This window comes from Heteronotia binoei, chromosome 1 (genome assembly GCF_032191835.1).
Source record: "Heteronotia binoei isolate CCM8104 ecotype False Entrance Well chromosome 1, APGP_CSIRO_Hbin_v1, whole genome shotgun sequence".
NCBI classification, from domain to species: domain Eukaryota; kingdom Metazoa; phylum Chordata; class Lepidosauria; order Squamata; family Gekkonidae; genus Heteronotia; species Heteronotia binoei.
In genome coordinates, this window is record NC_083223.1 from 166,183,931 (window position 1) to 166,204,135 (window position 20,205).

Here is a 20,205-nt window from a genome sequence, read left to right on the forward strand (position 1 = left end):
CTTGTGCCATGAAAGCCACTCCCAGCTGAACCTCCTCCCCACCTCAAGCCTCCAACTGTACCAATCAGAAGCAGTGCCGGATTTATGTATAGGCTAAGTAGGCTGAAGCCTAGGGCCTCTAAATCTAGGGAGCCTCCACAGCCCTGCCCCCCCCCCAGCAGGCAGTCTCCCCTCTCCCAAAATTGCAAACCCAAGACTTCATGTAAGGGCAGGGCAACTCAGACCCAGCAACTCTGAGATTCACGGCCAGCCAGTGGGGCCCAATTTGAAACTCTGGGGTCCAACTGGAAAAATGTTTGTGGAGTCCCAGTTCACAGCCAAAGTCTGCAGAATCTTAGAGATATAAATAAAATCCAAATAGATTGCCCGGGAGAGCCGGTTTGGTGTAGTGGTTAAGTGTGCGGACTCTTATCTGGGAGAACCGGGTTTGATTCCCCACTCCTCCACTTGCACCTGCTAGCATGGCCTTGGGTCAGCCATAGCTCTGGCAGAGGTTGTCCTTGAAAGGGCAGCTGCTGTGAGAGCCCTCTCCAGCCCCACCCACCTCACAGGGTGTCTGTTGTGGGGGAGGAAGGTAAAGGAGATTGTGAGCCGCTCTGAGACTCTTCGGAGTGGAGGGCGGGATATAAATCCAATATCTTCTTCTTCTTCTTCTTCTGATGCGGGGGCCCCCTTAGGAGTGGCCTGCCGGGCCCAATTTGGCTAAATTGCTCCAATTGCCTTAAGGCCAGTCCTGATGAGACTGTGCAGGGATTGGACTGACAAGCCCTCCCCTTCTAGGTCCCTGGTGCCACTATTCAGAGTACAGACTCCAGGACTCCAGAGCCAGCGGCCTAGAGTCAACAACGACCAGCTGCACAGCCTTCCCTAACTCAAGGGTCAGGTCAGTAGCAGTACGTGCTGCACTTTAATCAGTGGGAGAATGTGAGTGGAGGGCCGGCTGGGGCAGATAGACCAGGCAAGCAAGCTCTCCCAAGTTCCTTCCCTTCTCCTTGGCTTGAACAGAGCAAGCTCATGTGACTGGCACTGGCCTCACCCCTCCCAGGCAGGGAAGTCTATCTTTCACACTTCACAGAGCCCTGTCGGTGCCTGCAGCATGCACTTGCAACCCCTTTCTCAGAACTTCTTGGATATGAAAAGAAATATTGATGGTATCAGTTGTCATGCCAATAAATCCAAATTGATGCTTCATACATCAATAGTAGATTAATTGTTCTAAAGCCATTGCAGAATCTAATCAAAGTTTTACATATTTATTTTATATAACATTTTTTTGGCAGTTGGCTCTTTTAAATAGCTAGTATTGATTGTTGGATGGGAGCCTGGTGTTTGCTGCTGCTGGAATTATTAGATGAGAAATTCTAGTTCATTATTAAGCTATGTTTTTGCATCATTTTCAAGCCTCCTAATTGCATGTGTCTTGGAGAAAATTATTTTAAATCCTTTTGGCAATTTTGGGAGTTTATAAACTTTTGAAAATGTTCAGATTGGAAAATGATGTTGTGCTATAGGGTTGGCTTGTTGGATGTGACAGAATAGACTCCATCTTGTGTTTGCTTTAGTTTAGGTTGTTTATAGCACAATTCAGAGGGGGGGGGCGGAAAGTCTTTTGGGAGCAGACAAGCCGCTACGTGGGTGCAGGAAGGATTTGCACCAACGTATGACCGGCACCACCACAGTGGAGGGGAGTTATGTGGGCAGGGGGCCACCCGAGCACCGCTCCGTGCCTGAAGGCTGCACCCGAGTGTGGGCAGAAGTGAGGTGGAGCGTGGCGTTCAGGCAGAGGAGGAGGTGGAGTTGGGGGCGTGGCCAGGCTTAGGCGGCTTCCTGAGCAGTTTGGCCCATGACACGCCCCCCCTGAGAGGCGCAATGTTACGCCGGCAAAAATAGCGGCGTGTCCCATAGGCACTCGTTGAAACCAAAAACAAAGGTTGTCTCTGCCACTGTGGAAGCTCGCAAACCCCTTAGGGAGTGGCATGATTGCCTTGCCAATCCCCTCATGCCTCGGGCTGACAAGCCCCCTCCCCAGCAGCCAATTGCGATTTCCCCTCTCCTAGAAATACTTCTGCTCTGGCCTCGCACAACTCAGTTGTTAGTGAGAGGAGCACGTGGTGGGAAGCTCTGCCGGTGAGCTCCCGGCCATACAGACTTAGAGTGAGGGACAGGCAGGCACGCTGGTGATGGGTTTTGCACTGTGCGGTTGCTTTGACAGTATCTTTGACTTGCGAGGGGGAGAGAGAGGTCTCTCCCCTGGGGCTAACTGCTCTTGTTTCCAGGTCTCCACAGGTTCTGGGCTCCCGGAGGCTCTGCATGTGAGGGCTGTTGCCGATAGCTGGGTAAGTTCCACTGTTCCCCCCTAGCCTCCCCCTCCCCTTGCTCTCGACTGATAGGTGTGTGAGCATCTCTGGCACTTGAACTAGGCAGTGGGCTCTGGCAGGGGGCATTTACGGACCCCGCTCCCCTGTGCTGCTGCCTGCTCCCTTCTCTTGGTCTGCCTTCTGCTGCATTCCCAACCCCTGGCAGGGCACGGTGTGTGTGTGTGTGTGGCAGCTGCCCCGTTGCGGGAAGGTGGGTCAGAGACTGTCCCTTTAAGAGAATGCCCAGCTGAAACGCAGCCTGCTCTTCCAGCCACAGCCCCTGCAGGTGCTCTTGGTTTCTATCTCCGTTTTGCAGGTGGGACTTCAACACAGAGGCTTCTGTGTGTGTTGCTCAACCGCCCCCCCCCACTCCCTCAGCTGTTTCTGCTAGCCACTCGGAATGGAGCCCCGCCCATGGTGAGACTGCCCAGCGTGCACCAGGGAGACTGTTGCACTCTGTTCCGTAAAAATAAAGTCTGAGCTGTGCCCTCTGTTGTCTCTCCTGCTTGGCATCTGCTGCACGTTCCCTGGGTAACCCCCCCATCAGTGGCCTCTCTGAGGGAATGCCTGGGAAGGTGGGCAAACTTGGTTTGGGGGGGGAATAGTCTATGAGCTGCCATGCTGCCCCCCACGTAGCTGGACAGGGGAGTGCTGCCCCTCAGCCTGCCTGGGCTGACAGCCTACCCAACCCCACAGGGCTGTTGTGCGCAGGGCACTAAAGGGGGGGATTGATAAAGTGGACTCAGAGTTCTGCGGCTAATGCGCTCACACTCTGAGTTCTGCGGCCCCTGGGGGAGGTGTTCCGTGGACTTGGCAGGGGGCGTCAGGGCAACACAGAGGGTCTCTGGGTGGGAGGGTGTCTGCTGCTGGGCTGCTCACTCCCAGACACACATTCCAGCTGCTGTCCATGACAGCGAACTCCTGCACTTGGTACTTCCTGCTTGTCTGCCTGCCACTGGCAGAGTCTCTGACAGTGGGAGAATGTGAGGGGATTGACGGCTTCTCCGTGGCCTGTCTCGCCTCCACCCCCACCTCGCCACCAAGCCAGGCTTCTCATGCACGCATGCCCAACCTCAATCCTGTTCCCTCCCCATGTTGGTGGGACGTCTCTCCTTTGCCTTTGATGGTCTGCCCATCATTTGGCTCCGTTCTCTGTTTGGGGGCGGGTTGGGGATGGCTATCAGCCTCTCTGGCCACCTCTCCCCATCCCTGACTGTCATGAGCCATGGTGCATGCACCTGAACTGGCCAATGGGGAGGGGGGTGGGTGGGCTGGCCCTCCCCTCCAGCTGCCTCCAACTCCCTTGCGTGCCTATGCCAGCGGCGTTGCCATGGTGACCGTCTCCCTCATGGCATGCTACGCCTCTCCCCTCCACATGCTCCAGTGTGCCGAAGTCCTCAGGAAGTCTACTAGCGGCGCAGCAGCTACGCCACGGCCGGCCGCCACTTATGTCTGGATTGGGCTGCCTGTTTAGTTAAAATGGTCACCCAACCTGGGAAGTAAGGCAAAACTCCAGGGTAGGTCTACAAATTCCAGATGCCTCTATGGCCATAAAGTGCAGGAAAGCCAGGGGGCGGAGTCAGAAGATATAAATGCTTCAGCCAGCCTGGGAGAGGTGAGTTGTCCTGAAGCCCTCAGAGAGGCCAGGAGGCTCTTGCTGCAGATTGCCCACAGACAGAGAGAGGCCTTGGGGATCAGGGAAGGCAGGAGTGGGAAGGGATCCTCAGAGGGATCCAGAACTACCTATAGAAGGCAGGAGGCCAGTGTAATATGCACTCTTTTAGAATGAGGGTTACCATTCAGAGGAGACAATGAACACTTTAGATCTCCAAATAATGGCAATTATCTTGGTGTTTTAGAACTAGTGGCAAAATTTGATCCATTTTTGCTTGCTCATATCAATCGGTATGGACATTCTGGATCAGGCAATCCCTCTTATTTGTCAAAAACTATATGTGAGGAAATGATTCAACTCATGGCAAAAAAAGTTAAGGATGCAATTCTGGCTGATGTGAGAAAGGCTGGATATTTCAGCTTTTCAGTAGAAGAAGACATTGGATTTATATTCCGCCCTCCACTCAAGAGTCTCAGAGCGACACACAATCTCCTTTATCTTCCCCCCCCACAACAGACACCCTGTGAGGTGGGTGGGGGGTGAGAGGACTCTCACAGCAGCTGCCCTTTCAAGAACAACCTCTGCCAGAGCTATGGCTGACCCAAGGCCATGCTAGCAGGTGCAAGTGGAGGAGTGGGGAATCAAACCCGGTTCTCCCAGATAAGAGTCCGCACACTTAACCACTACACCAAACCGGCTCTCCCGGGCAATCTATGCCAGCAGGTGCAATTGGAGGAGTGGGGAATCAAACCTGGTTCTCCCAGATAAGAGTCGGCACACTTAACCACTACACCAAACTGGCTGGAAGCGGCTTGGACCAATGCGTCCAGAGCTGCTCCCAAATCGGTCTGTAGAGGGGTCACCCTCGAAGGACGACTTGTTTCTGGGGCCCAGGAAGGGTCCCAGAAGGTAAGGGGCTCAAGCAGTAGAATGGGGGTGTCAGCAGAGGCGGTGCTCCCCAATCCCGCTTGCCTCTAACCTCTTCGTTCCGATCGCCATTTTTAAATGGCAAGAGGGTCTGCCACCGGCTTCTTTCTTTGGCTCTCTACACTCTGGACCTTGAAATCTTCTACTATCAAGATAAGTGACATTGATCTTTCTACAATTGTGTTATTTTCCAACACTTTTTAAAAAATGGCAATAGCTCTGACAAGCAGGAAAAAGGAGAATCAGGACTGAAGCAGACTTGGGCAAAAGACTGAGTGGGGAGGGAACTCTCCCTCATTCTTTTTCAAGGCTTATAAAAGTTGCTGCCTAACCTGGTACCATAGAAAATACCTGCATGAGGAGATCACACCAATTTTTAGTTATATAAGAGACTTGATGGCTGAACTTCAAACTCCCTTTAGAGGGAAAAATGCTTTGGATTTTGGGAAAGAGGCTTGTTTGCAAGTGTATATGGATGTGAAAGACAGTGGGCTTATAAATACGCTGATCTTTAAATTGAAGTGCTCTGAATGAATTCACAAAAGTTCTAACTAACTTTTAAAGGCTGGTGGGTATCTGATATTGACATAAATCATAGCGGGATTTCTGGCTGTAAGAAGAACACTTCTACAAGTTTCCAAAGTGGATTTCTAGCTATTTTTGTTGGATGATATGGATAAAACCTTTTAAACTTGTTTATTTTTTCTGTGGCTTTTTTATCTCTGGTTGGAATATTTTTTGATATGGTTTTAATATTTTTTGGTTTGGGATTCCTTTTTTTGTGTGTACCCTTTTTTGGGGGGAGTGCCTGATTTCCGGGTTTTTTTGTTTGCATCATTGGTTTAACTTTTAATTGTGGATCTCATTCTTGGATTACAACTAGGGCATTCAGCCCTGGATTACAAATTTACACCTTGATGTTTCTGGAATTTGAAGTTATTTGAAAGATGCTGTGGTGATTTGGACTTCAACTGAAGCAGCATTGCTAGAGGACTTGTAAGAGTGAATTGTTGTTGTTGCAGTGATCTGAATTGTTTTGCTTATTGACTACTTAGTGTGGTTGGCTGAAAAGCTTTGTTTATTATTACTTTTATCATTGTTTTGGCTCTCAGAAATCGTTGATAGAAGCTAGAAGGTTGTTTTCTTTTGCAATAAGGACATTGCTTGGTGAAGATTAGCTTATCTGTTATAAACAGGAACATAGTGTTTCAAAACAAACGTTGAAGAGGTATTACTGAATTTTGTGACTGTGAGTGTGCTTACTCTAATAAGAATGGAAAATAAAGCTGGGATTGGCTTCAAAGAAACAGTAAAAAAAAAGAAAACAGGGAAGGAAAGCCACCATTTCCTTTCCCTAATGCTGCACCCGGCCCAGAGAAATTTACAACCATGCAGGGAGATATGAAAGAAATGCAAAATACCCTAATGACTGCTATAACACAGTTGACTACCAAAGTAGATAATATTGGTGAACAGATGCAAGAGATCAAACAAGAGCTTTTGGAGAATAGCAGACAGACAGCTGAGACCAACAAAGCCTTAAAAGTACTAGATGGTCAGGTGACAGAGAATATTCAAAAGGTGGAACATCTGGAAAAAGAACAGAATATACATTACTCTAGACTCTTGCAACTGGAAGTAGACAGAGCCGCTTACATGCTGAGGTTTCAAAATATACCAGAAGAGAAATCTGAAGATTTACAGAAAATTTTAAGTGAAGCTTTGGCTGAAATTTTACAGGTGACTCCGCAGAAGATGGAAGAAGCATTTGATCAAGTTAGACGGGTGCCATTGAGTTATACAAGACGAAACAAATTATCCAGTGAATTCCATTTGAGACTCACAAGAAAGAGGACTAAAGATGACATTTTGAAGCAAGTAAGAGACAGACCTATGATGATAGCTGGAAACATGGTGAAAGTTTTAAGAGAGATATCTTGGCCTGTGAGACAAAAGAAGAGAGAATATCAAGCATTAACAGATTTTTTTTAAGAGGAAGAGAAATATCCTACATGTGGCTAATGCAAAGAAAAGGAGGAGAAGGAGGAGGAAGAAAGCTCTGGTGAAGAGAATCCAAATGAACCACGGAGATATCATACAAGACAGCATTCCAAAAACGATAAGAAAGATAATGATAAGCAAAACCCATAATGGCTTCAATAACATTCAATTAATGTTAATGGACTCAACTCTCCTGCCAAAAGGAGGAAGACTTTTAGATATTTGACAAAAATGGAAATGGATATAAACTGCTTACAAGAAAGACATATTTTAACTAAAGATCAACATCTTTTGAAAAATAAAAAACTTGGTAACTTATTTAGAAGAAGAAGAAGAAGATATTGGATTTATATCCCGCCCTCCACTCCGAAGAGTCTCAGAGCGGCTCACAATCTCCTTTACCTTCCTCCCCCACAACAGACACCCTGTGAGGTGGGTGGGGCTGGAGAGGGCTCTCACAGCAGCTGCCCTTTCAAGGACAACATCTGCTAGAGCTATGGCTGACCCAAGGCCATATGGCTGACCCAAGGCCATTTACAGCAACAGACATGAACAAGAAGAAAATGGGAGTTGCAATATACATTAAAGATAAATTTAACCCACAATTGCAGTATGCTTCTGAAGATGGAAGACTTCTATTAGTGGAAATTACAGTGGAGAATAAAAAAATTCTACTGGTAAATATTTGTGCCCCAAATGATCACCAAGAGAAATTTTTTCAAGATTTGCGTCTTAAATTATCAAATTTGGACTATGTAGAATATTGCCTAATAGGAGATTTCAATGCAGTTTCTGATAGACAACTGGACAAAAAATGCACAAACAGATGAAAAGTAAAGGTCTTCACTTGCCAACAAGTTTTTAGAAATTAGCAGAAGATATGGATCTAGCTGACGTATGGAGAACAAGATATCTTAACTCCAAAGACTTTACTTACTATTCCTCTAGCCACCAAACTTGGTCAAGAATCGATATGTGCTGGCTCTCTGCAAGTATGATTAAAGATTTAGTTGACACAGAAATTCAACCAAGAGTTATTTCTGACCATAGCCCTGTAATGATAAAACTCAAAGGTCCACGGATGAGAAGACCATGGAGGTTAAATACTTCAATTCTGAAAGATAGTGAGGTAGGTGGAGCTGAGAGAGCTCCTTGGAGAACTGCTCTGAGAGAACTTGTGATTGACTCAAGGTTACGCAGCAGCTGCATTTGAAAGAGTGGGGAGTCTAGGGTGGCCAGACCGTCCCGGTCTCCCGGGAAAGTCCCGGTTCTGGCCCCCAATTCCCGGCTCCCGGGCTGGCTATACCGGGACCATTAGAGGTCCCGGTTTAGCCAGCCAGAGAGCCGGTGGGCCGCGCGCGCGGGCGGGGAAGGCGGCGAGTGAGGGAGGGAGCGTCCCTGCGCGTGCGCAGGGCGATTGCAGCGGGCTATGTGCATGCGCGGGGACGCTCCCTCCCTCACTCGCCGCCTTCCCCGCCTGCGCGCGGGGCCCGGCGGCGGTGGCGGAGGCCGGGGAAGCGGTGGAGAGGCTGGCGCTGGTCCCTGGAGGCCTCCAGAGGCCAGCGCCGGCAGCGGAGAGGCCAGCGCTGGTCCCTGGAGACCTCCAGAGACCAGCGGAGGCAGCGCGGAGAGGCCGGCGCTGGTCCCTGGAGGCCTCCAGAGACCAGCGGAGGCAGCGCGGAGAGGCCGGCGCTGGTCCCTGGAGGCCTCCAGAGGCCAGCGCCGGCAGCGGAGAGGCCAGCGCTGGTCCCTGGAGGCCTCCAGAGGCCAGCGCCGGCAGCGGAGAGGCCAGTGCTGGTCCCTGGAGGCCTCCAGAGACCAGCGGAGGCAGCGCAGAGAGGCCGGCGCTGGTCCCTGGAGGCCTCCAGAGGCCAGCGCCGGCAGCGGATGCCACAGGGACGGGCTCGAAACACTCTATAACCCCTCAAAAGAACAGCAGTCTAGCTCGCTTCCCCCGAGCCCTGCCGCCATAAGCCTCAAGGGGGCTCATTTTGCAGCATCTCCCGGCGGGGGGGTGGCACCCGCACGGGACACATATCAAATGAAAGAGGGGGCACAGGGCTATCAGAAACAGCTGGCGGAGGGAGTCGGGAGCCCACCCCACTGGGGGATCCACACCCCGAAAGTGATGAAGGTGGCGCAGATAGAGCCAACAGAGCAAACAGTACAAAATAAATAGCCTGCATTATGCAGCACAGTTGAGAAAGTGCCTTATCCCATATACTGATGAAGTATATTCAGGATTTGAGAACAAAATTGTTTCCGGCGGTGATATTTGGGGGATTTTTGGGGACGTCACAGGAAGTGCTGTGAAGTCACTTCCTGTTTCCGGCAGTGGCATTTGGGGGAAATGATGTCATTTGGGGGAAATGATGTCACAGGAAGTGATGTCACTTCCTGCTTCCGGCAGGTGGCGCGCGGGGGGGGAATGATGTCACAGGAAGTGATGTCACTTCCCGTTTCCGGCAGGTGGCACGGGGGAAATGACGTCACAGGAAGTGATGTCACTTCCTGTTTCCGGCGGTGGCATGACATCTCCGGAAGTGACATCACTTCCTGTTTCCGGCGGCGCGCGCGCACCCCTACCTTCCCCCCCCAGGTGTCCCTGGCTGGCCTTCAGACATTATGGCCACCCTAAGTCAAACCCAGTTCTCCCAGATTAGAATCTATGCTCCTAACCACACCAAACTGACTCCAAACTGGACCCAATATCTCTCTCTCTCTCTCGGCTTGACTTCGCGAACGAAGATTTAAGGGACCCAATATATGCATAGTTGTTCTACATTATGATGTAAAAGAATGGCTTATAACAGGGGTAAAATGAAAAGTGGCACCATTTGGTGGTTGGCCAGTGAAAAAATTTGGAAAACAGCAATGCAACTGGAAATGCACATTTTGTTTTTAATGTACCATAGTTTTTTTATTTTATTTGTGTGCTGAATAATCTAAAGAACAGATATAATGATCAGATTTTGAAACTGTACTATGAAGTTGATGAAATGGATGGCAGCTACTTGATAGCAGCTACTTGAATACCTTGAATACAGTACACCAGTACTTGATAGCAGCTACTTGAATACAGCTGAATGATATGCTTCAGCATTGAGGTATATGCCGGAGATTAGGTACATGTGCGTGTGTACATGCAGTCTGAAGTGAAATCATAAGGACACTGCTGATAGGAAGCCTCATTTGTAGTAAGCCTCGTTTATTCATAGAACTTACTCCTGAGCAAACTTATTTAGGATTCTCCCATAGTCTACATATATGTGTATGTATATGACAACAGATATTTCTTATTCCAGTGCAAGTTGTGGTAGAATATATATAGATACTACAAGAATGTGTATCTATAGATGTTAATATTTTTTTTAATTTGGCTAAAGAAAATTCATTTAGACCATATATCAGTGTGTCAGAACTTAAGAACTTCAAACGGATCCCATACTTGGTTTCAAAGCTAGGATTTTATTAGAGAGAACTAAGTACTGGAAGAGACGAGATAACAGTGATGGCAAGGGCCAACACTAGTACAGTTTTATACACTAAAGCAAACACATCACAAAGCCACAATTCACACCATTGCAAGCACATCTGTCTTCCCACCATCCACTATCAGTAAGGAGGTTGCCTCCTCGTTCTGAAGGCCACACGGCTTGGCTTCAAAGGGCACCAGTGTGAGAATGTGCAGAGACACACCATAATTCAATCTACAGCCCTAAATATTTTGGATACCAGTAGGGCAAGGTTAATTGCTACATAGGCACTTGGGGTTGTTAAGAGGTTACAACATGGAGTCAGTTTGGTTCAGTTACAATCTGAGCATGAGCAATACTGAAAGTACAAAGCAGGTACTGGTTACATTACAGTGAAGCCTCAGCAATAGTTACAAGTTCTGACACAGTGGTGGGTTTAATATCAATATCAGTGATATATATTAAAACTCAAACTTTTCCTATACTGCTTATATAGAATATGTAGATATTGTATATAAGGATCCTAAAAGGTGTCTATTGTATTTTTTCTGCTATTAAACTAGAAATATCCTTCTAGAATTGATTACATTGTGTTGTGATGGCCCGTTTAGCAAATAAACACAAACTGAGCTGATTTCAGAAGCATCTTCCAACTTCAGGTAAGTCAATAGGAGCTAGAACCCTTTTGAGAATTAGATTATACTTTGCATGGAGGAAAAGAGCAATTTAGAACATCAAATTTTAATATCCTGAGGCTAGACTTCTCCCCATCAATGGTGTAGGTCAGGGGTCCTCAAACTTTTTAAATAGGGGGCCAGTTCGCTGTCCCTCAGACTGATGGAGGGCCAGACTGCCGTTACTGTACAAGGCCGCGGGCCGTCAGTTCTCCGTCTTCTGCATCTCTCTCCCTTCCCCACACCACACACCCCAGCCTGGGAACTCACCTCACCTCGGTATCACCTCACACTCTGTCTCCGCCGCCTCAGCCCAGTGCCGGAAGTGTGCGTTGCTAACGCGAGTTTAGGTCGAACGTCACTTCCGGTCTGATTTTGCCATAACCCGGCGGGCCGCATAAACGTCCTCAGCGGGCCGCATCTGGCCCGCGGGCCGTAGTTTGAGGACCCCTGGTGTAGGTGCTGGTCCTGTTTAGCAGACAGTTTTATCTTTATCTGTACTGTCTACCTTTTCTGATGGCATCCTTTATTCAAACAATTTCAGCTGTTTAGTTAATGGTATTAGCAGGATTTGAAATGGATATGATTGAAACATAGGTACTAGAACAACAAATGGTAAAATGTGCTTTTATAAAATCTTTAGTGGTGGAATCTAGCAAAGTTTATCAACTGGAAGTCCTTTTCTTAACAACACTGACTATTCTACCTGTGCTGGTATAATTGCTTCTTTCCTCTTCACTGATTTCAGTAATGGTCCTTTGAAGAAGAAATGTTCAAACAGACCCACTGCAGCTTTGAGGACCTCAGTACTCCAGAGGAATATGTTATAGCTGCTGTGTTCAGATGGGAATAGTCAGAAAAACCTGATTTGAGAATTCCCGACTCCACTGCTCACAAAGAGTAATCTAAAATTTCTGAAGTATCTGAATTCGAGGCTGCTAACCCAAATAGCAGCTTCGCACAAAAATCTCATGTTTCAGGATCTTGCTTGAGAAATCATCTAAAGCTCTTGAGATCTATGACAATGCTGTAATTTCCTACAAAGAAAGAAGTGCTCTGAATAAAAGGTCTGTAGTTCTAGAACAAAAGATAAAGATTGCACCCGGAGGTTGTGGAAAATATGGAAAACAAGCAGTAGCAAAGACTTGTGGGAGGGGTCTGTTGGTGAAAGAATCTATCCTAACCCAGCTTTGACAGCTCTGTAATGACAGCTGGTGATCTAGCAGGCATGCTAGGTCACAGTGACCTTATCAGCAGGCTGGTTTGAGCCGGCTGAGGACAGGTGAAGGAACCTGCTGAGTCAGCATGACAATGCACTGCCAGGATTGGCTGACTGGACTATAAATGAACTGTGTCTGCAATGCACAGGTCTCTTTCTGAGAATTGACTTGCTGGCGGAGCGTTTTGTTCCTGTGATCAATATATTGGACTGCACTAGAGAGCACGTACTGTATATAATGTAAATACACTACTTTGGCACTAGTTGCAGGTGTCTGGCTGATTTCTTTCCTGGAGCTCAGTGTCGGGCTCATCACACCGCTCACTCTGCTAGCGTCCGCACCGACAGGGTCATCTCATTTTCCCTCCCCCACTTTTTCTCTTCTCCAAAAGCTTCTATATCCTCTCTCCTTTTCCAGCTTCCTTCTCTCCTTCCTACCTTTATCTAACCTGCCTTCTGCCACTGAACTCAAGAATATTACCATACTCCGTCTTCAGCTTTCCCTTGTTCACTTTCTCTGGCAACCTCTTCCCAGGAAAGCAATGAGTGAATTACACAGTGCTAGCCACTGGGCTAGTTGTATTGTGGGGTACTTACAGGGATTTGTAGGGGACAGCTGACTTTCCCCTGTATCCCCCTCCTCATAGTAAAAAAAAGGGAATGAATTTGACACAATAATTTTAGGAATCAATGAGAAATTGATTACAAAAATTTATAATTTTTTGTTGAATGAGAAAATGCAGGATGAAACTGTTAAAGAAAATATGATAAAATGGATGCAAGATGTTGGACATAATATAGAGTTGATAGAATGGGAGAAATTATGGACAGAGAATATAAAAATAACAAGATCATCCATATTTAAGGAAAACTTTTATAAGATGGTATATCGATGGTATATCACACCAGAGAAATTGTCAAAAATGTTTCCGAACACAACAAACAAATGTTGGAAGTGTAAAAAGGTAAAAGGTACTTTTTACCACAGTTGGTGGCAATACGAGAAGGCTAGAAAATACTGGGGACAGGTAAATAGCTGGATCCAAAAAATGTTGAAAATATTTGTTGAATATGTGCCCGAATTCGTTACCCAAATTGATCAACAGATTTTTACTTCATGCTGTAACGGCAGCTAGATTGGTATATGCTAGGTATTGGAAAAAACAGGGGATTCCCAAAAGGGAGGAATTTCTTCAAAAATTATTGGAGACTGCTGAAATGGATTTCTTAGCTGTTAAATTGAAGGAGGGCAATATACAAGAATGTAAAGTAACTTGGAAACCATTATATGAGTGGATTAAGGTCATAAGTTGATTTAGGAAACAGATGTTTTAGTTAAAATAATAAGATATAAAAAACGGAAAGAGCTGGAATATTAACAAATTTGATTTAAAACTAAAAGTCCTTGAAATAGATATAAGATGGAAAATGATGCATAGAAGTTAATATGATGCTTATGCTTCAGTGTATATTGTATATAAGTGTGTGCGTGGTTTTATTTTCTGAGTGGCGTACTATATGTTTTAACAATAAAATGTTATAAAAAAACTCATACTGTGAATAAACTTTTGTTGATCTAAAAGGTGCCACTGGACTCAAAATCTATTCTACTGCTTCAGACCAACACGGCTGCCTACCTTCTACTTCAGTAGAAGGAAAAGTTCATTTGCTGTCTCTTCAGTTATTGTACACAAGAATGGATTTTGGCAGATGCAGCTTATTTGAGTTGCAGGGCTGAGAAATGCTGCATGTGCTGATGTGGCCAAGAGGTGCTGCCTGCTTATACAGGAGCACCCCAAATAGCTAGAGAGAGTGAGGCTCCTATTTCTGGAAACTAAATGGAGTCTGATCAGAAACAGGCCAATGAAATATTCCATTCAAAATGGAGTAGACCCAGCAGAGAGCTTGTTCTGGTCATCACCTAAGGCAGGGCTTCCCAAACTTTCCACCCCTGTGGCCCGGTTATTTTTACACTTCTCCTTCCTGGCCCACTAAAATTTGGTGGTGGAGCCAGGAGACAGGAAATGATGTACAAACAAGCCTAAAACTCTTCCAATATTTTGTTTAGGAAAGGTAGGAGAATAGTGGGATTTTGCAATGCAATTGTAAAAATAAAACATTAAGAAAAAGCATAAGGACCAAACAGTAGAAAACTAAAAATATAAAATGCTCTCAACCTGGGAAAACATGAAATGGCAGGGCATTTAAAGCTTCTCCCCCCCCCCCAGGTCTACTCAGATTAGCAATGGCAAGGAAAGAAGGAGGGAAGGAATGAAGGCAGAGGAAAAGACTGACTGACAGAGAGAGAAGGAAGAAAGACAGGAGAAAATACTGATGAAAGAAAGAAAATAAAGAAAGAAAAAGGAAGGGAGGGAGAGATGGAAACAAATATAGAAAAAAAGAAAGAGAAAGGAAATAGGAAGGAAGGAAAAGGGAGGGAGAGAGTGAAAAAAAGGACACTCTCGCTGGGAAATCTGGCCACGGAGCCCTCAACGCCAGTCTGTGGGGCCTCCAGTCCCCTGCCCGCTCCCTTGCCTTCCCTCGCATTGCGCTCCCTCCCGTCGTGCACCTCCGTGCCTCCTTCTCCCTCCCTTCCCCACCTCAGGGAGGTCATTTTCATGCTGCACAAAGCCCTTCCTCCCCCTGCTCCACCCCGCCCGACGGCCCCATCGCTCAGAAATCAGCACGGAGCTTATTCCATGCCGGGCCAAGCTGGCAACAGCTCAAACAGACTGCAGCCAAAAAGGGCATGTGGCTCCTCCCTCCCTGGCACTTCCTGGATGGGAAGAAAATGCCAGGGAGGGAGGAGCCACACACAAGTAGGTCGGTTGTTACCCGGATCCTCTTTTTTTCCCTTCTTGAAGATGGGGACAACATTCACCTGCCTCCAACCTTCCAGCACCTCCTGTTCTCCAAGAATTTTCAAAAATAATAGCCAGAGGCTCAGAAATTACATCCGCAAGCTCTTTTAGAACTCTTGGATGCAATTCATCTGGCCCTGAGGACTTCGTTTTAAAAAAGAACCCTTTTTTGTTGTTTTTAGCATCTTTGGCCAGCCTAAGCTTATACTGAGCTTTAGCTTTCCTAACTTTTTCTCTACAAGCATTGGTGATTTGTTTATATTCATTCTTGGTTATAAGGCCCTCCTTCCAATTCCTAAAGGAGTCTTTGTTATTTCTCAAGTCTTTACAGAGCTGTTTATGGAGCCACTTTGGCTTCTTTAGGCTTTTCCCATTTTTTCTTCTCATAGGAATCGTCTGTGATTGAGCTTTCAGTATTTTGCTTTTAAGAAACTCCCACCCCTCCTGAACCCCCTTCCTCCTAAGTATTTCTGACCATGGGATTTTACCCAGCATAGTTTTATCAAAGTTTGCCTTTCTGAAGTCCAACCTATAAGTCCAACTACGTATAGCTTTCCCCTTCCCTAAGACTGTGAATTCCAAAATCACATGGTCACTACTGCCCAGGGTGCCCACTATTTCCACTTCTTCAATCAATTCTTCCTTGTTGGGAATCAAATTCAAGATAGCAGATCCCCTTGTTTCCTTCTTCACTTTCTGGAAAAGGAAGTTATCAGCAAGACAAGTCAGGAATCTATTTGACTTTTCATTTTTAGCAGAGTTGGGACTTCCAACAGATGTCTGGGTAATTGAAATCTCCCATGATCACTGTATCTCTTCTCTTGGAGAACTTTGCAATCTGCTGTAGAAGTATCTCATTCAAGTCCTGTACCTGTCTTGGTGGTCTATAGTAGACCCCCACAATAATATCACTGTTGTTTCTTACTCCTTTTATTTTTACCCAGAGATTCTCAACTGAGCTGCCATGCTCCGATTCACATTTTTCCCTCACAAGTATATACCTCCTTCACATATACTGCTACGTCTCCGCCCTTTCTCATTTGTCTGTCCTTTTAAATAAGTTGTACCCCTGAATCCTAATATTCCAGTTGTGAGTGTCTTCCCACCACATTTCAGTAAGGCCTATTATGTGATAGTCTCCTTCCTTTATTAGGACTTCCAGTTCCTCCTGTTTATTTCCCATACTCTGTGCATTAGTGTAGAGACATCGGAATCCACATTTTATGCATCCCGAGGGTTTGGTTTCCGTACAAGCCTTCAAGTTAACATTACCTAGCATATGCACCACTCTCTGCAAATCTTTAATGTTCTTCTCCCCAGTTTCTGGCATCATACGAGGCTTTGAATTATTGTCTTGCTCCCACATACAATTTAGTTTAAAGTCCTCCTTATTAGGTTAGCAAGGCTGTTACCAAACACCTTTTTCTCTACCACCGTAAGGTGCAAACCATCTCCCGTTAGAAGACCACCATCTTTAAAGCATAAGCCATGGTCCAGAAATCTGAATCTTTTCTGACACCATCGACGTAGCCAGTCATTTATTTCAAGTATTTACTGCCATTCACACCATCATTCTCCTATTCTGACAAATTTATTACTTTTTGCTGTTTTTCCAAGCAATTTATACTATCCAGACCAAACCGTTATTCTTTCAATTTGTTAATTTCACTATCTTGCCATTGGATTCTAACTTTATACTATTTTGCATGCTTAACCACTGCCCTCAAGTTATATGTAGCACTGCTAACTACCCCATTTCATTGTCTGATGAAGTGTGCTTTTAGCACATGAAAGCAAAGCTTACATTCTGTATAAAACTTTGTTGGCCTTAAAGGTCCTACTGGACTCCAATTTTGTTCTATAAGAGGGAAGTGTAACAGCAAGCCCTTTCTCATTGGCCTGTTTTGGACTAACTGTTGTTCCCTTCTCCTCCTGCCTTGGTGATTCCACCTAATCGTGCAACCATGGTATAAATAATCTAAGAGTTGGTACCTGAGTTTTCTTCTTTTCCTTTTCCTTTTGTGTCATGTATATTAAATTTCAGACAATTGTTTTGAATTTTTGATTTGGGGAGGCTTGGGCCCCAGGACCTGGCACCCAGATTAGCCTTAGGCAGTCCACATTGGGAACTGTTACTTTGTTTGGGGGTCTTCTGTGGGAGATTGTTGTTGTGTTTTTGGTCACTGTTGAGAGCAGCACACTTGTGTGCATTTGTGATGAGAGGAGATTTATAGTAGAGGATATTGCAACTGCATCTGGGGTGGGTAACCATGCAATCAGCAAAGACCAGATTTTCCAAGGATTGTAACTAGTCAATAACTTTCTTTTTTCTTTATGTTGATTAACTGTACCTGGAACTTGTCTTGTAGCTATTCTGAGTTTGTGCCTTGTGTCTTGTAGAAATAGTTTTTAAAAGAATCTTCATACCTCCTTAGTCACTGCCTTACCACTTGGCATGCTAAAGGAATACAATCCTGTGGCATTGACCTTGGGTGACACCAGGAGAGAGAGGAAAGCTAGTTTTTATGTAGGGTGATGGTACACTATCAGAAAGCAGGGGCAAGAAGTGACTTTCTGCCCCAGCTAAAGCCATTCTGCCACAGAATTAAAGACAAAATTAGAATCAATTTAGCAGCCAAAGGATAATGGAAAAATTAAGATGGGAAGTTAAAGTAAAATTAATTGTAACATGTGGGTGTTGTTTTGTTTTCCAGAGTCTATAATTGCAGACATCCAGAAGAAGATCACAGATGCTTTTGAGGTGTTTGATCATGAATGCAATAAAACTGTGGATGTCAGGTTTGTAATATCCTTTGTTAAGAAATGCTATGTTGATTTAGGCAGTGACACCATTATTACAATTTTAACAGCTGTTTTTAAAAGTGCTAGTGTGTTACTGACAAAGAAAGGCAACTAATTGCTCTAGAAAATCTTTATGATTACTTGTAAAACAACCAAAACATTCCTGATAATTCTTACAATAAAAGACATAGATCAAGATGTGTAGCCATGTTATTCTGTCTATAGCAGTAGAGTCCAGGAGCATCTTAAAGACTAATTTGTGGTAGGGTATGAACTTTTGTGAGTCAGTGCTCCCTTCTTCAGATATCTGAAGAAGGGGGGTGGTAAATGTGTGTGTGGTGACACGCAAAATAGTTGTTTGAATATTGAGCTCTGCACTCCCACCTCCTTTATCAGCTGATAAATTGCACTGCACCAACAATAAACTGGCTCCATTGAATGGGTAAAAATCAACAAAACCCACCAAGAACTTTAAATCAAACTTGGAGACCTGTAACAAGCAGACACGGTGCTAGGGCTTCAGGTGCCTCAGGCTGGTACCTGCTCTGCGTTCCCCCACTCGTGCCTGCCCCGCCGCACCCCCGCCCACCGGGAGGGAGGGAGGGTGCAGCGGCACAGTAGAGGAGGGGAGGGCAGTAGAGCCACGCAGGGCTCTCTTGGAGACGCAGCCTGCCCCACAGCTCCTGCTGTCATCCTTCTCCGGCAGACTCAAGAAGGCTGAAAGTGGGGACTGCAGGCGAGCCACGCCTGTGTAATCATTGGCACTTGAGACTGCCTTTCTTAGGCTTCTCAGCCTTTTTAGGACAGTCTTGGAGTGCCTCTAAGAGTGCAGCACACAGGCATGGCTCACCGCAGGTCCCCCCGCCCCTGCTTTCAGCCTTTTCAAACAGACCCAAAAAGGTTGAGAGCAGGGACAGCAGACTGCACTTGCGGTCTTGGAGGTACTCAAGACTGGCCTTCTCAGGCAGACTTGGAGCGCCTCAATAATAATAATAATAATAATAATACAAAATTTTTATTTATACCCCACCCTCCCCGCCAAGGCAGGCTCTGAGAGCGCAGTGCAGAGGCGCGGCTTGCCAAAGCTCCCTCCCCCAGCCTTCTCGGTCTGACCTGAGAAGGCTGAGAGCAGGGGCTGCGTGTGAGCTGCATCTGCACTTTCTGAGGAGACTGCATGCACAGGCATTTTCTCAGAAGAGACCACATGCCAACATGCCTTCCTGCAGCTCTCAGCTTCCCAGGTCTGGAACCCAGGAAGCTGAGAGTGGCAGGGCAGGAGGAGGGGCATCTGGTGGTGCCCTGTAGGTGAGGTGGCTCCCCAGGCGGCCGCCTACCTCGCCTACTCCCATGCATCAGGCATGGTAATAAGTTTCTTTCAGCAAGAAAAATCATGAGCCCTACAGCCTTCCTCCCAGATCAGGCTAAGCAAAATGTAATTATCTGAGGGCTGAAAGGGAAAGTTCAACCTATACTTTGATATCTAGTTTTATTTAGGACAGAAATTATTCCTGTCTCTTCTTCCCCCCCCTCCCATTTTTCACCTACAGGGTGTTTTTTAAAAGACCTGTATCATTTATAAAATTTGCTTATCATTGTTTTTGCAGATAAATATTTGAAAGGAGACTATGAATAGCAAAATGGGTTGATTAAACCTGTAGGTTAAATTATGCAATTTAGAAACCATAATAGCTGGAGAAGGGCCTCAACTACATGGAGATGGCACATGTACAACTGTACAGTCCAAGTGCTTTTGTTTTGTTTGCAGTGATGAATTATATTTTACAGTGCAATTCTAAACCAAATTACACCCTTCCCACTGACTTCAATTAAATTTGAAGGGTGTAACTCTGCACTGTTGAGCACCCACATATGTAAAATATAGTTTGTTATATGATCTGGTAGGAAGCTGCTTGAAGGCAAATAAAAAAATAAAGTGTCTCATTGTACATACAGGTTTTTGTGTAGAAGCCAATAAGTGTACATTACAAAACAGAAATTTATACAAAGGGAGAAAAGCTATTAAAAATTCTTTAGTAGCAATTCATCTTTATGATAGAAGATTTAAATATATCACAGCTCCGTTAATTGAAGTTCTAAACATCTTTTCTTTAGAACTCATATATCCTTGGAGAAAGGCAGAATTTGTACCAGAATGAACCACTTTTGTCCTAATTTTATTTATAAAACTTGAGTGGATCCAACCATGCTCCAAGGAGCCTTCCTTCTGCTTAAATTGGAGAAAGTCTGCTAAAGCTGGAGGAATGGTTCAGACT

General features: G+C 45.7%; 1 protein-coding gene across 1 annotated transcript in view; it reads left to right on the plus strand.

Annotated features, from left to right (window-relative positions):
- Nucleotides 1-20,205, plus strand: part of EFCAB2 (EF-hand calcium binding domain 2) — a 54,950-nt gene that overhangs the window by 17,678 nt on the left and 17,067 nt on the right. The window contains exon 2 of the mRNA XM_060259259.1: nt 17,845-17,929. Coding sequence (XP_060115242.1) covers nt 17,845-17,929 — 85 coding nt within the window. The remainder of the gene's footprint in view (nt 1-17,844; nt 17,930-20,205) is intronic.